Source organism: Pelodiscus sinensis, chromosome 3 (genome assembly GCF_049634645.1).
Source record: "Pelodiscus sinensis isolate JC-2024 chromosome 3, ASM4963464v1, whole genome shotgun sequence".
Classification (NCBI taxonomy): domain Eukaryota; kingdom Metazoa; phylum Chordata; order Testudines; family Trionychidae; genus Pelodiscus; species Pelodiscus sinensis.
In genome coordinates, this window is record NC_134713.1 from 113,969,722 (window position 1) to 113,986,410 (window position 16,689).

Below are 16,689 nucleotides of genomic sequence, written 5' to 3' on the forward strand. Positions count from 1 at the left end.
CCTGGTTTTCTGGGAAATATTTAAACCGCATTAAACATAAAATTAAGGGATTAAAAATAAAGCATAAAATAGGAAACCTAGTAGGTTCTAAAACTCATATTCAGGGGCGGATATAGGGCAGGGAGAGCGGGGCGGCCGCTCCGGGCCCCATGCTTCAAGAAGCCCCGTGCATGCACCGTGGCGCCACCATGCATGCGTGTGGTGCCATCGCGCATGCGCCGTGGCAAAGGGGGGCCCCGCAAAATTGTGCTACCCTGGGCCCCGCGAAATGGTCATCTGCCCCTGCTCATATTGATAATAGATTCTACCAGATCCATTAAGCAGAGTGCTGCAGACACTTACAGGTGGAGAAATGTATCACTTTTTGGTTCAATATGTGTGATTCCAAAACCATAAAAGGTTTGGGACTAGATGGAGGGTTGGAAATTTATTTCTACAGCCTCACTTTTTAAGGATGGTGTTCTGAATCCAGGACTGTTCAATGGACTACATAGAATCACTTCAATTTTCAGTCCCTTTCCCTGCACTCATCTACAAAAATCATCACTACCGTAAATGGCAGTAAATTAGCAACCTTGGAAAGGTGGTCAAGGATATATTTTTGTCAAATAAGCATATATTAAAGAAGCAATACCGAAGTATATACATACTTTTTTTCTCATAGAGCACCACATTTGTTCTTCTGATTGACTCTGCTGTTTTTGTGTTCTCAGCTAATGTAATACACTGTTGATCTTTACTGGTGAATAGAAAGGCCCTGTTGAAATTGAAAGGGGAAAACAATGTGAGAAACAGCAATTGATTTTGTTTAAATTATTGTCTTAGTGAATGTTTTTCAGTATCCGTTTCAGATTCTATCAGCCATGGCAGTTTAGAGATATTTTAGGCTTTCTGTAAAATTTTCAAAAGCACTTTAAATGCCTAAATTGGACTTACGCTCCTAAGGTACTCAGGCACACTTGGAAAATGTTACTCTGTCTGTAGTAGGTTGCAATTGTCTAGGTGATAACTCAGTCTGCACAAACTGAACTACAGGTGTTAGCCTGCGTTTACATTAAGAAAAGTAGTTATGTTAGGACTGATTTATCTAGCTTGTGTTAACTAAGGCCACATCTCCACTTGCAACATCAGAGATTGATCTTCTGGTATTTGATTTTAGCGGATCTAGTAATGCTGATGGTGCCCCAGGTCGGCACTGGTGCTCTTCGATTTATGAGGCTTGAGGGAAACCAATGGGAACATTTGCTCCCATCGACCTCCCACTGTAAAGATGGTGCTAATCTTGGCCTAAAGTATGTCAATTCCATCTACGTTATTTACATAGCTCAAGTTGCATATCTTAAGCCAACCTTCCAGGTCTGTATAGACCGAACCTAAATCTGACCAACATTCAGCTTTAACCTGGTCTAGCAAAGCTTGATACAGGCAGCTCTTACTACAACAACAACACATACAAAACTGTGTTCAACAATTATGGGCAAAAACATGCCAGAAGCATTACAGTAAGCTGCAATGTTGATCCCAGTCCTTTAGTATGTTTATGAAGGTGTCACATCCTTCCTCTCATGTTGCTTTCTTCTCCTGGTTCCCTCCACTATGCTAATTAGCATGCATTGTTCGTTGATTTAAAGAACGTATACAAAGAAGTCCTATTACCCTAGAACCAGATTTGATCAAGGGCTTGAAGGCACAGGAGCTTAATCTTGCTCCAGCAGCAGTCCCCATAAATTTCGGTGATCAGGTCCCAGGGGCAGAGTTTATGGCTGCAGCTCTGATTTCCCCACCTGATAATCAGGAGGCTGAGGGATAGCACTGTGTGAAGAGATCCCAGCAGAGAACAGTTAGCCCTTGACAAAAGCTACATGAGTGTGTTTTAACATGTCCAGTCTCTCTCTTGCCTTTCCTCATTGAGAGCTTGTGACAGGGTGTTTGCCCTGAACTGGCCCTTTAAGGGCAAACCCCAGCCTGGAGCAGGGCCTGGGAGGTTAGCCCCAGCTGACCCCAGGGTGAGCAGTGAGAGTCTGGCTGCTGGCAGAGTAGGAGGCTCGCTGGAGCTGGAGCTGGAGCTGGAGCGGGAGCTGGAGCAAGGCAAGGCAAGGCAAGGCGAGCTCTGGCCAAGCAAACCTCCAGACTGCAGGGCCTGAAGCACAGCCTGCTGAAGAAACAACAACCCCTGGAAGGGGGGCTCAGAGACTGACGTGGGCACTGCCGGAGGGCAGTGTCCTGAAGAGAACGCCGTCCCCTGGAGGAAAGGGGAAACACCACCTGAGGGAAGGCACCCAGCCAGTGGACAGATGGCAGGGGGTGCTGTGGTGGTGAGTGAACCCCCTCACAGAGCTCCAGGGGTTTTGCAGAACTGCATCCTCTATATTGCTCCAGACAGAGATTCATAGAGGTGGGATTCACAGAGGTTTGTGATGATTCATTTACATCAGAATAGTAGCTGGCAGTGACTTCTACAATCCTGGTTAGTAGCATCCCTTTAAAATTGTTGTTGTTTCCTGCTAGATCTTTGCCATCTTGAAAACTTAAATCAGATCTTGAATTGAACATCAAGTTAAAACTAACTTTAAAAAGTCTGCATTAGATCACCTGTGGCTTGAACTGGGGGAGAGGTCCTGGAAGGGCAGAAAATGCTATGAGATTCATCCCTGGAGTTTTTAGAGAAGCCACATTTGGAAGAGAGGGTTGGGGACCCCTGAGCTATGTCTACACTTGCGGCTTCCTGCACCAGAAATATGCAAATGAGGCTAAGCGTGGAATATCGCCGAGACTCATTTGCATACCTAATGAGCTGCCATTTTTGCAGAAGAGTCTCTTATGCCAGAAGGAGCTGTCTACACTGCCCCTTCTTGCGCAAAAAACCCCCCTCTTGCGCAATGCCGTTATTCTTGAAAATAATCAGCGTAGCAGCATTGCGCAAGAGGGGTTTTCTTGCGCAAGAATGGGCAGTGTAGACAGCTCCTTCTGGCACAAGTGCCTATTCTACAAAAATGGTGGCTCATTAGGTATGCAAATGAAGCTCGGCAATATTCCACACTTAACCTCATTTGCATATTTCTGGCGCAAGAAGCTGCGAGTGTAGACATAGCCCTGGAGTATAGAGAGGTAGGTCTCCCAGATGGACAGGACTTGGAATAAAGGGACCCTTTACAGTGCAGACTTCTCCCCTCACACTGATCCACTGCCCCCCTCACACTGATCCACTCCCCCCCTCTCTCAGGCCATATGCTAGACTCTACAGTTAATGCTGCTGCAACTAATGATAACTCTCAGTAAAATATCCAGCCAGCTATCAGGTAACTGAGCAGGAGACATTGGTTCAGGTTGGCTTGTTCCCTGATCCATCCCCTCCAGTGCTCCAAAGTTCCACAGAGACCCTTACTCGTAGGACTTCACAAAGAAGCAGGGAGGGTAGGTGGTGTCATTCCTTCTCTCCATGGGAAGCAAGGGAAGATCTAGTAGTCCACATACACTAATAAGGAGGTCCTCTGGTTCCTAGCATAGAATAAGAGTGTGACAGAGCCAACAGGTGCTGCTGCTGATGTCCTGTCTTCTGAGCAGCACATTTCTTACAGGCCTATGAATGGTGAAGGGTCTGAAGGCACCTGGATATTAGTGTGTTAGAATGTTGTCAAGAGGGTTTGTGCATCTAGATCCCAAGTTATTTTCTAACACATGCTAAAATTAAAAACACAGTCATCTTGGTCTTCTCTTTTCACCCACATCTCTCAGGTATTGACCTTCTGGGCACTTTTCCCTTCCTCTGAAAACTCAGAATAAACTTATTGTGGAGGAATATCCTTAGAAAGCTTCATTAACATGTAAAGCAGAGCACTCAGTCCACCACAATGAGATTTAGCTGTGGGACACAACAGAAGTTACCTGCATGTGAATTTTGTTTCAGCTTCACATTTCTCAGCACATTCTTCTTTACCATTTGTTTTGTAAATCTGTTTTGTTACGCCAACTATCCAAGCACCCTCGGTTTTTACATAGTCGTCTAATATGTCTCCTTGTGCTAAAAGTGAACAAAAGGAGTGGAGGTTAAAAAGTCAGTATGCTAAAGTTCATATAATTTGTTTTAAAATACCATTTTCTATGACACATTGGCTAGTAATGCTGCCCTTTAATTTGTGTGCATTGAGTTAATGGTAACGCATCCTGAATAAGCTCCATTCTCCTGGCATGGTTAAGGTTGGCAGCACTGGAGGAGGCAAGAGGGAATGCAGTAGGACACAAGGACAGAGACAAAGCACTTTAAAGAAGAGAACACAACATTTGACTTCGATGCATATGGAATGGAAAGCAGATAGAGACCCGAAGGGGTGGAGAAGCTACACTTTACACTACACTCTCTCCCTTTACTGAAAAAGGGATGTAGTTTAGACATACCAGAGTGAATTGGAAACAAGGAAGGTGATTTTGGTAGTCATATTTTGGAGATACTAGAAGGATGGGAGTAATGTGAAACAATGACTCTCAGTGGGTGGCCCAATCCCATTGAATTTGTAGAAAGCTCAGCTTTATCTATCACATATTTTTGGTTGTCTGTCTCCAGATGTTTTGAATGGAAATCATCATGCTATCACTATGGCCATTTACCATGTTTATTGTTATAATAACTCAAGACTAGAGCAGATTCAGGTTGTCTCATTGATGGCAATGAAGTCACACAATTGCAAATTGGTAAATTAATTTGGCGGTTTCTGAAAGCTAGACCTGTGTATGTTAAATATATTAGCATATTCATCAAATATATTAGCATATTCATCAACACATTTAACATCTGCATGATGTTGAGATGTTCAATTACATTTATCCTAGTAAAGGAATTTGCTACCTAATTAACTTTCCTCTGACATCTATAAATCTCTCTATTCAACAGTCAGACAATTGTTTCTTTGCTGTTTTAGCAGCATGATTACAGAGAGAACTAGTTGTGTGCTTTTATCGTTCCCTTTTCAAATCAGAATACGCTTGATGTATGGTGGATACTGGGAATTATTCATGTAATGTGAAACTCACCCCCAAACAGAGAATGAGCCCAGTGCCTACACATTACTCAAATCCATTTATACCTTGGGTGGACCATCTGCACAGGGATGAAGTTCATTCTCATAGAAGTTGATTTGAATCAACAGGTATTGGGCCTAATTCACTGCTGCATATTTATCCAGTTTTATGCCAGCATAACCCATAATTTTGAGGGTTAACATTACATACATACATACACCCATATTTATATTATACCAAGTGTTTTCTGTTGCAGATATGAAAGTAAATATATCTCCAGTGTTCAAGGGTACTGTTCTATAGGTGCCAGAGGGGGTGGTTGAACAGTATAAGATTCCAGGCATCGAAGAAAATCTCCAACCTCTGGAAATCCCATATGTACACCCACCTTATTGAGAGGTCTTTGTGGAGTGCTAGTGGCCTGCTCCTAAAGCAGCATGGAGCCAAATGTACCTTTCCCAGAGTTTTCTTGGAACTGCCACAGGTAAGGGGCACTTCTCCTCAAATCTCACAATCTGGATTTGTGGGGAACAAAGCACCTGCCTTGGCCAACTGTTTTCATACAGTGGTTTAATTCCATTGATTTCAGTGTGTTACTTTCAATTTGCACTAGTGTAAGTGTAGACATAATATCAGACTTAGGTTATCAACTATGGGAGGAAATACTCCTAGTCCTACTGCCAGCTACTGTCCCTACCATCCATAATCTCTAGCAAAGTAGTCAGGCTCCAGTAGTAAGTATACTAGCCTAGCATTTAGGAGACCTGGGTTCAAAAGTGCCTACTCTGTCAGTCTTCTGTGTAACCTTCAGCATATCATTTACTTCTCTGTGTCTCAGTTCCTTAACTGTAAAATAGGGTTAATAGCATTGCCCTACCTCAAAGGGATATTTTGAAGGTAAAGATTGTGAGGTGCTCAGACATTCTGATGACAAAGACCATATAAGTATTTAGATTACTAGTTGGAGACCAGGCTGTGGGATTCATGTCCCTGCTGTCCTACTTCATAATTATGAAGCAATGGGTGGGTTTGGGCTATCTATGGTTTTGCTCATCTCTAATCTCAAATTTATTTTGTTTTCTAAACCAGTACCACCTCAAATACTCATTGCTTTCTTTGATCACACAAAGCATCCCCGTTTTTATTGATCAGTGTCATGAATAGAAAATAATATTTGCTAATAGCTTTGCACCTACAGAGATGCGGCACCTTTTCTAATCTGACTTAAACTGTGCACAAATAATTTGGAAGGTGTCTACAAGCTAACTTTGGCTGAACGGGTAAATAGAAACAGACAAGATAATATGACAAATTCCTTGATGAATCTCGCAAAACACAAACAAAATAACTGATCTCAAAATACAACAGGCTGTGCATTTTTTTTAACTTAATGTCCAGTTTGTGCTAAATCCAGAAATAGGCCAGTCAGATATATGGAATTAAAATGATCTGCTCACTTTATATACACATTGATTATATATATTCTGGATTGGTACTAGAACATGTAAATGACTGTTTCATTGAGGTTTTGAGAGGGGTTGATGTGGCTCACTAGTTTGGGATGTGAGGTTGTGCTGGTAAAATTGAACAAAATTCTTTTCAGATTTTTTTCTTTAAAGATTTCAAAATTCTTTGGAAAAAAAATCAAAAATGAAGTAACAGGGACTAATGACACCTCTGTTATAACAACATTTAGCGAGACAAGGTAGGTGAGTGTAGCAACGGGGCACAGCCAGGGTTAGAAGCTGGTGGGGCAGGGAGGGTCTGTGTTTCTCCCAATGCCCAGCCACTGCCTATTGCCACTGGGTTTCATGGTTACTGACTACTGTCCTTGAACGACATGGCTACCAATACTCAGCATTGGGTGACACTGAAAGGTATGAACTTCAACCCCTCACAAACACATACTAGAGAATATGGGCCCTGCTCAAGTCCTGTAGAAAGTTCAGGTGCTGCATTGGTGGCCATGAATATGGAAAAGTTTACTGAAATGGATGGTGGAAAGCAAGCAACAGCTCACAGCCCAGCAAGAGTAAGGTCAACTACTACAAGTGGCCCAGCAGCAGCACCAACTACTCTAGGATCTGACAACACAGCAGCAGGTGCTGATTCAACAGATGCCAGCACACTTGCAGCTGGAGAGGGCATCTAGCACTTGGAGGCCCAGAACCTGAGGGGATGTCCTCCCTACCAGGTTGCTCATCAGGCATACAAACATGGGCCCCTGAGATGACCCATAAGCCTTCTAGATCACTTTCAAATGAGTGGCTGCCACAGGAATGCTGGGCCAGGAGGATAGCCCCATATTTGACAAGACCCACACCAGCCACCTACAGGGGCTTGGACCCCATAGAATCACTGGACAATAGCAAGGTAAAGGCAGCTATTCTCAGCTACCTGGACATCAACCCTGAGATGTTCTACCAGCAGTTCTGAAAGAAGAGATGCCATGCAGAGCTTGTAGGCTGGGCATGGCCATGGTGGTGCTGCCAGGATGGGTTAACAGAACTGAAATGATGGGCCTGATAGACTTCAGGTGTAGCCAGACAGTTGTACAGATAGGCCCTTGACAGTAGGCCCAACTGCTATCATCATTGCTGTTAGTCATATAGGAAGTCTTCCAAGTCAACACAGGATTCTTGCTCTTTGAACTTCTGCGCAGTAGACAGCCTGGGAAGCCTGGAAAGAACAGAAGACTTGGGAGGTGCGCTCGGAGCCATCTGTGTTCTAACAATAAGAACAGCTGGAAATGCTAGGGGCGTCACTAAGGCCCAGGAATGAATCAACAACAAGGGGGCACAGTTGTGAACATCCAAACCAAATGAAAGGGCTTGTTGTTACTTCCAATACTTGAGTCAAAACTATTGGCCCTGTGACGGGCCTTTAGAAGTGGAAAGAAGGGTAGAGCCAGTTCACTATGAGATCTGTCAGCATGGGTGATGGAGGGAGATGCAAATTTTATCACATGAACTTGCCAAAGACCTGCAAGACTCGTGACATTCTTATAGCCCTTTATTCCCCAGAATCATAACTGGGGGCTCAAGCAATGACATCGACAGACCCAGTCCCAGTGTCAATGGGGCTGGAGCTTAACCCAAGATAGTAAAACCAAACACTGTGACTAACTTAGGCCTTCCCCATGATGTTCTTGACCCTTGTAGGTAGGATGTGCCTAACTTACCATCACATCTCAACTATGCCCAGATAGTAAATACAGGCGAGTCGTTGGTCTCTGCCAAATAAAATGTGGCAGGTGGTCCACAAGGAGCTCTAGGCTATACTGATCCTGGAGGTCATCAAGGATTCCCATCTTGAGTGAAGGAGCCCTAATGTGCTGGTGCCAAAATCCAACAGCTCAAAGAAATTCTGCATAGACTTTAGAAAGATATTTTGATTCTATGCATATCTAATGCCTGGGTGGGTGAGAGAGACTAAAGAGTACCAAATATATTCAGGCAGCCCACGACTTGTGCCACGATCAGTTCCTGGGGAAGCATCGCATGTTGGGGGTGTTGTAACTCAAACCTTCATTTACAATAGTGTGCTGTCGTAAATGTGGGCTGAGAACATAAGTCGGGGTTTTTTGGCCCCTTCTGCACTTACAAAAATGGTTGGAAGTGCGGGGGGTCGGAACTTGGGTGGTCGCATGTCGTGGGTTTTCAGTACCCAGGCAAGATTTGACAATAGGATACTGGTAATCCTTATGGTAAAGGCATCCCAGGAGGATATGGCCTTTCCTACTCCCTTCAGCCTCTGATAGCACATTACCATGGTAGTTCAAGCCGTTGGGAAGGCTGGGCTTATAGTGAATCTGGTTAAGTGTTGCCTTGAGCAGAGAGAAATCCTGTCAATATAAGTCAAGGCCCAGCAGAAGTCACTAAAATTGCTCTGGATTTACACTGCTGTTGCTGAAGGCAGATGTTGCCCTGTGGTCCCTATCCCTAGAAGCAAACAACCGAGTGGCAAACCTGATACAAATGGTAGCTACAAACAATAATAGGGAAATAGGAAAACAGACAGGAATTACAATAACAAGGTCACATAATTACTTAGAAAAACACCTAAACAACAAATAATCCTGCAGCACCTTAGAGACTAACAAAAAATGTAGATGACAGAACCCACAAATGAAACATCTTAGATGTACTGCATGCATATCTTGCTGATTCCACTCTTAACTGTGTTCCAACACAAAAATGACATTAACAAGAAATAAGACTGAGAATACGTATCCATAATATAAGGTAACATATAGGGATGGTGTACTTATCTCTGATACATTCATTACTAACTCTGAAACTTCAGGGTAAAGGTTAAACTTAAAAGAAGTCCAAATATGTTAAGATATAAAAACAAACTGTATCCAGACAACCTTGCCTGTGCCCTATAGCAAGATTATGCAATAACGATACAATTCTGATTAAGGCATTTTAATGTCAATGGTCCAAAATTAGATTAAATTAATTTTAAAAACATTTGATTTTTTTTCTTTTCCCTCATAGTATCACTATAGAAAACAGTACTTTGAGAAAACAAGGAAAATGTATGTGGATAATGTTGAATCTTGTTATTCACCCAGCACTGTGTCTGTGTGTGATATGTACCTATTGCTATTTTTTTTAAGTCTGTGGAATTCTCTAATACTAACAAGATGTTATTTTCTTATTCAGAAAAGAAAGCCAAGATTCACATTTACAGCAGTTTGAGAAATGCCCATGAACATATTGGCAAGGCCAATGCTGGTTATGTTTCTTGAACATGTTGCCAACAGAGGACAAAATCTTGTAAACACCTAATCCTTTCGATTTTAATTGGAATTATACATGTCAAAATCCAGAATTTAAATTCACTTGGATATGCTTTAACATCAAATAATTACTATATTTTGTTATAGACGGTCCCCTATGTAATATTTCTAAATCCTAAGTCTATTTGCTAGAATCTAGTCACACCTTTTACCTTTGTAAGACCTGATTCTCCTATACCCCTCACTCCCACATAATCAGGGCCAGATTAAGGGGGGAAGGCTAGCTGAGCAGCTGCCTGGGGCACCAACCTATGGGGGTTAACTGATGGCAGCTGTAAGGGGTGCCACGCGCCCAGGGCCGGGGGCTGCGTGGCGCCCCTTAGAGCTGCAATCAGGCGCCACGTGCCCGATTGCGGCTGTAGGGTGCGCAGTGCTCTGGGGGGTGGAGCCGCACATGCGTCGCGCGCCCGCTGCCCGGGACGCAGGAATGGCTTGAGCCGGCCCTGCCCATAATTACAAACACAAAATATCCCTGATTTCTTCTATCATCTTTCCGTATGATCTCTAGCAAGATAAAGTTGTTACATAAGCATATGAACTATTGACTTGATTGCTAACCTTACTTTTAAAACCGCTATTGCAGCAGTTCATGTAGGCATATACAATGACTGTAGCAGGAAATGCCATCAGGTTCCGATAGCTGAGTCAAGTTTCATTTGTACAGCACACAAAGTACTTACTCAAAATGTCCATAGCACTTGCTGATCTTCATAAAAACAAATATGTATTTTAAAAGGCTTAACATATTGTGGAGCATTTCATAAATCCTCTTGGTTTTTATCTTTTGAAAAAACTAATCTTATGGCGTCTAGACGACTGAAGATTAAATTCCAATCTATTACCCCACACAAATAAGTAATAAGAAAGCCTCTTACAGGAAGCTGGCCACAGAAGAGACTAACATCTCCATGCTATAGTGGGATGCTTTCTTTTGTTTCTGCTTAAAAAAAACAACAACTTTGGATTTAATAATAAACAAAAAAACCCTAATCTGTAATACTTCACTAAATAAATGAAAAGCACCCAGCTTTGGGATATTTGATCAGACCTCGGGCCTGATCTAAAGCCCACTGAAGTCCATGAGAGTCTTTTCATGGACTGAAATGGCTTTTATATTAGGCCTGTATTGACCTACTTTTCAAAGGTGCTGAGCCCCTGCAGTTTCCATTGGCTTCCATGGGATTTGTGGGTACTCATTACCTCTGAAAACCTGGCCACTTGGAAATCTGCTCATAACACATTAAAGTTACTTGTTCAAAACAAAAACATTGAAGAGCGGGTACATAATTTTTCCTGGGACTTTAGCAAAGAGAAGAATCAATATGTCAGAGCTTTGTTGCCACTGGGCCTGTGTCAGAAGTTTCCTAATTTACACCATTTAGTGCTACCAAATCCTTTGTTTAAGGCTTATTGAATGACAAAGTTGCAAATAACTCAACATGAGTGTTATTTGTTCAAAGGGCTGCATGGTACAACCCAATCACAAAAATTAGCAAATAACCTAATGGTATTGAATCAGAAGAACAAACAAATCAGGAAATAAGACTTAAATAATATATTATACAATATAGTGTATAATAAGTTATTTTAAATGTAGAGGAGGCAAAACAAAAATTCAGCAGATTCTGGTGCTTTGAAGGAATTTAGAATCTGAACTAGGGCTCTGGATAGAAATACTGTGGCTAGTGCTTGCTCTTTTAATGGGAAAGCCTAATCTCTGAACTAAAATGCTCTTGAAGCATTTAAAGAGGTGAGATCCCCAAGGGGTCACAGGCCTGGCAATAATAATAGTAGTAATAATCAAGTCAGGTCACTGAAGGGTGCACTTTAAGCACTGTTTTAACAAAAACACTGCTCTCAGATTACGCTAGATCTCCAACCCCCACGCCCCTCCACCCCCCTCACACACATTTTTTCAGGCCACCGTAAGCAGTGCTTTGAAAGCATCTGAAATTGAGATAGAATTTGAATTTTGCAGTTTGAACTCTTCTTTAATACTAATAAATACTAGCAATAGCAATATGTCAGGACTGCAGGGCCCCCTTTCTGTAGGTGCCATGCTTTGACACAATAAATAAAGATTTGAGAGAAGTGGCCCTGGGCTGTGTGGCTTTCACACACATCTCTAAAGTCTAGAAAAGTTACAGATTTGCACTGTTAAATATAGAGGTCAGAGATTTCAGATTTGGCAGCTAAATACAAGTGTCCTGATTTGCTGAGTTGCTGTAACACCACAGCTCCCATTTTCCCCTCTAGTAGCTGTGGTTACTCAGCATCTCTACTAATCAGGTCCTTTGAATTAGGCACCTAAATATGGATTCAGGCACCCCGTTTCAAGCACCAAATTTGGAATTTTTGGCCAGTATCTCACTTTGATTAAAATGCAATATAAACAAACCTTACCTGGGTATAGAAATAAAAGTAACAGAAAGACGGCTTTGCTAATCCCCATTTTGGGACAGGCTGGCTCTGTGCTGAAAGCTGTGTTTAATGCTGTGTCAGTTTTATTGACTTGCACTCGACTTAGCATCCAGCAAACAAGATAGTCAAATTAAGTTAATCATTCTCCTGGTTCTGTGACCCACTCTGTCCCGATCTAAATGTTCAAATATTACCTTGAATTGAAGATCTTACAAAATAATGTTTCAATGTTTGTATTAGATTCTGGGAGAAGATGAAAGTGCTCTCCTATCATACAGGGCATGCTTTAACTCTGAAATTGTTAGGCCTCATTTTGCCAACCTAAAGACTGGGATAGTATTACTGAAAAATACAGAAAAGGCCATGGAGCAGAATGCACGTTGCTGTTAGTTTGGGTCTTGAAGGGCAAGGCCCTGACGCTAATCTCACACTGCTCTGTTGACATAGATGCAGTTATGCCTGATTTATACTGTTAATTATATTATATTGTCATACTGCAGTTTCATCAAAAAATCCCTCTCTCATTGTATTTGAATTTTAAACCTACTCTAGGGTTGGATTTTGTTGGTGGGGGTTACTTACAGAGGAGGGCTTGTTTTGTTTTAATTCCTAACAATGTCTGATCACTATTGACTTTGACTTTAGGTCTATGATATCTATGTTGCTACAGTTGGGCTCCTCCTTTCCACAGACATAGCCACACCCACACCAAATCTTCTAGCCAGTGCGCCACACCCCTGTCCCAGACTGATTTCAAACACTACCAGATTAATTCCTGCAATGCCCTTTCTCTTGGAAAAATTGCATTTTAACATTGTTTTGTAGCCTCCCAGACTATGTTGGGTTGGTGAGGGAGCCTCACCTCAAACTGTGGAATCAAACATGCAAGTAACTCAGGAGATCCTGAGGGAGAGGAAGTTCCAAACGGACTACGGATAAGGTGAGGGTATAAATAAATTAAGGAAAAGCACATGTAGATTGGATGGGAGCTGGATTGAACTCCACATGTGTTATTTTGCATAGGAGCCCTATACAGCCTAGAGCTGTTCCTGCCTGTAGTTCTGTGAAACACTCTCACTTTCTGGACAAGATCCATTATTACCCTGCTATAGAATTCCTGCTGTAATGAAAATTATTCCTAGGCCCTCGGTGAAATACTGCAGAGAGTAGGCTCTCATTAGAGAACTCTGGTAGCAGACTAGAGAAATGTGATTTTCATTAGCAGCAGGGATTAGTCCCATTGCAGGAGAAGATGAGTTGTGCAGGAAAAGATCAGTTCTGGGAGGTAGCTGATAATTACGTAAGAACATAAGAATGGCAGTACAGGGTCAGACCAAAGGTCCATCTAGTCCAGTATCCTGTCTGCCGACAGTGGCCAGCACCAAGTGCCCTAGAGGGGGTGGACCGAACACAATCATAGAATCATAGGACTGGAAGGGACCTCGAGAGGTCATCGAGTCCAGCCCCCCGTCCTCAAGGCAGGACCAAGCTCCGTCTACACCATCCCTGACAGATGTCTATCTAACCTGTTCTTAAATATCTCCAGAGAGGGAGATTCCACCACCTCCCTTGGCAATTTATTCCAATATTTGACCACCCTGACAGTTAGGAATTTTTTCCTAATGTCCAATCTAAACCTCCCCTGCTGCACTTTAAGCCCATTACTCCTTGTCCTGTCCTCAGAAACGAAGAGGAACAAATTTTCTCCTCCTCCTTGTGACACCCTTTTAGATATTTGAAAACCGCTATCATGTCCCCCCTTAATCTTCTTTTCTCCAAACTAAACAAGCCCAGTTCATGAAGCCTGGCTTCATAGGTCACGTTCTCTAAACCTTTAATCATTCTTGTCGCTCTTCTCTGTACCCTTTCCAATTTCTCCACATCTTTCTTGAAATGATCAAGTGATTTGTCTCGTGCCATCCATCTCCAGCCTCTGACAAACAGAGGCCAGGGACATCATTCCTACCCCCTGGCTAATAGCCTTTTATGGACCTAACCTCCATGAAATTATCTAGCTTCTCTTTAAACTCTGTTAGGGTATGTCTACACTACCCCGCTAGTTCAAACTAGCGGGGGTAATGTAGTCATCCGCAGTTGCAAATGAAGCCCGGGATTTGAATTTTGCATGAAGCCGGCCGGCGCCATTTTTCAATGCCGGCTAGTTCGGACCCGTGGAACGAGGTGTACAGCTAGTTAGGATTAGAAGCCTAATCCGAACTAGCTAGTCCGTGCCGCGTGTAGCCGCGCGGCACGGGGTCCGAACTAGCCGGCATTTAAAAATGGCGCCGGCTGGCTTCATGCAAATGAAGCCCGGGAAATTCAAATCCCGGGCTTCATTTGCAAATGCGGATGACTACATTACCCCCGCTAGTTCGAACTAGCGGGGTAGTGTAGACATACCCTTATAGTTCTAGCCTTCACAGCCTCCTCTAGCAAGGAGTTTCACTGGTTGACTATGCGTTGTGTGAAGAAGAACTTTCGCTTATTAGTTTTAAACCTGCTACTCATTCATTTCATTTGGTGTCCTCTAGTCCTTATATTATGGGAACTTGTGATGGGGTGAAGCAACCACGTCACCAGCTGCCACCCGGAAGCTCGGCCACGGATGGTGAAGCGGCGGGGTTAGTACCAGCCCCGCCGGGATGGCAGGAGATCGGAGACGGGAGGGGTCATCACCGTGTGCCGGTGACATCAGCTGACGTCACCAGCGCAACCGGGGCAGGCTGGGGCGGGGCACCCAGAAGTGGAGGAAGAAAGGGGCCAGGCTGGGGATAAAGGCATGGCCGACAGAGGTCTCAGGGGGGAGGAAGAGTTCGTAGGAAGGGGCGGAGGTACCGGGAAGAAGAAAGAGGCAGCCTAAAGCAGGGAGGTGAGGGAGTCCCCGGAACAGAGGGAGGGGGAAACGGGCGGGATTGTGCAGGCCCAGGGAGGGTCGCGGAGCCTGTGAGCAGGCGCGTTTAGGGGCAAGCCCCCACCTGCTTTCATCAGGAGCCGAGCTTCTGGTGTTAGGGCCCTGGGCCGGGGTCCGGGAGTGAGGGAGGGCCCGGACCCCCACCCCGCCAGCGGGAGTGGTGGCCGTGCAACCCGCGGCATTGGAGCCCTACCGAGGGAAATACACGGAGCCAACTGGGGCCTCTGGGACAGAACTAATGAATAACTTTTCTTTATTCACCCTCTTCACACTACTCATGATTTGATATACCTCTATCATATCCCCCCTCAGTCTCCTCTTTTCCAAACTGAAAAGTCCCAGTTACTTTAGCTTCTCTTCATATGGGACCCGTTCCAAACCTCTAATCATTTTAGTTGCCCTTTTCTGAATCCTTTCCAAGGCCAAAATATCTTCTTCGAGGTGAGGAGACCACATCTGTACACAGTACTCAAGATGTGGGCGTACCATAGATTTATATAGGGGCAGTAAGATATTTTGTGTCTTATTTTCTATCCCTTTCTTAATAATTCCTAACCTTCTATTTGCCTTTTTGACTGCCACAACACACTGTGTGGACGTTTTCAGAGAACTATCCATGATAAATCCAAGATCTCTTTCCTGATTTGTCGTAGCCAAATTAGCCCCCATCATACTATATGTATAGTTGAGTTTATTTTTTTCCAACGTGCATTACTTTACACTTATCCACATTAAACTTCATTTGCCATTATGTTGCCCAATCAATTAATTTTGTGAGATCATTTTGAAGTTCTTCAGTCTGCTTCTGTTCTGCCTATCTTGAACAGTTTAGTATCATCCACAAACTTTACTATCTCACTGCTTACCCCTTTCTCTAGATCATTTATGAATAAGTTGAATAGGATTGGTCCTAGGACTGACCCTTGGGGGACACCACTAGTTACCCCTCTCCATTCTGAAAATTTACCATTATTCCTACCCTGTGTTTCCTGTCTTTTAACCATTTCGCAGTCCGTGAAAGGACCTTCCCTCTTATCCCATGACAATGTAACTTACACAAGAGCCTTTGGTGAGGGACTTTGATAAAGGCTCTCTGAAAATCTAAGAATACTGTATCTACTGGATCCCCCTTGTCTGCATGTTTGTTAACCCCTTCAAAGAACTCTAATAGGTTAGTAAGACACGATTTCCCTTTACAGAAACCATGTTGACTTTTGCCCAACAAATTATATTCTTCTACATGCCTAACAATTTTATTCTTAACTATTGTTTTGAATAATTTGCCCGATACTGACGTTAGACTTACCGGTCTGTAATTGCCAGGATCACCTCTAAAGCCCTTTTTAAATATTGGTGTCACATTAGCTATCTTCTGGTTAGTAGGTACGGAAGCTGATTTAAAGGATAGATTACAAACGACAATTAACAGTTCTGCAATTTCCCATTTGAATTCTTTTAGAACCTTTGGGTGAATGCCATCCAGTCCCGGTGATTTGTTAACGTTAAGTTTCTCTATTTGTTCCAAAACCTCCTC

The 16,689-nt window shown here is 43.2% G+C and overlaps 1 protein-coding gene across 1 annotated transcript in view; it reads right to left on the minus strand.

The window, feature by feature from the left end:
• PLG (plasminogen) overlaps window positions 1-12,383 on the minus strand; it is a 51,856-nt gene extending 39,473 nt beyond the window's left edge. The window contains exons 1-3 of the mRNA XM_006115018.4: window positions 12,227-12,383; window positions 3,886-4,021; window positions 651-757 (exon numbers count right to left, since the gene is read on the minus strand). Of these exons, the coding sequence (XP_006115080.2) occupies window positions 651-757; window positions 3,886-4,021; window positions 12,227-12,353 (370 nt within the window). The 5' untranslated portion in view covers window positions 12,354-12,383. The remainder of the gene's footprint in view (window positions 1-650; window positions 758-3,885; window positions 4,022-12,226) is intronic.
• Window positions 12,384-16,689: the final 4,306 nt, after the last annotated feature.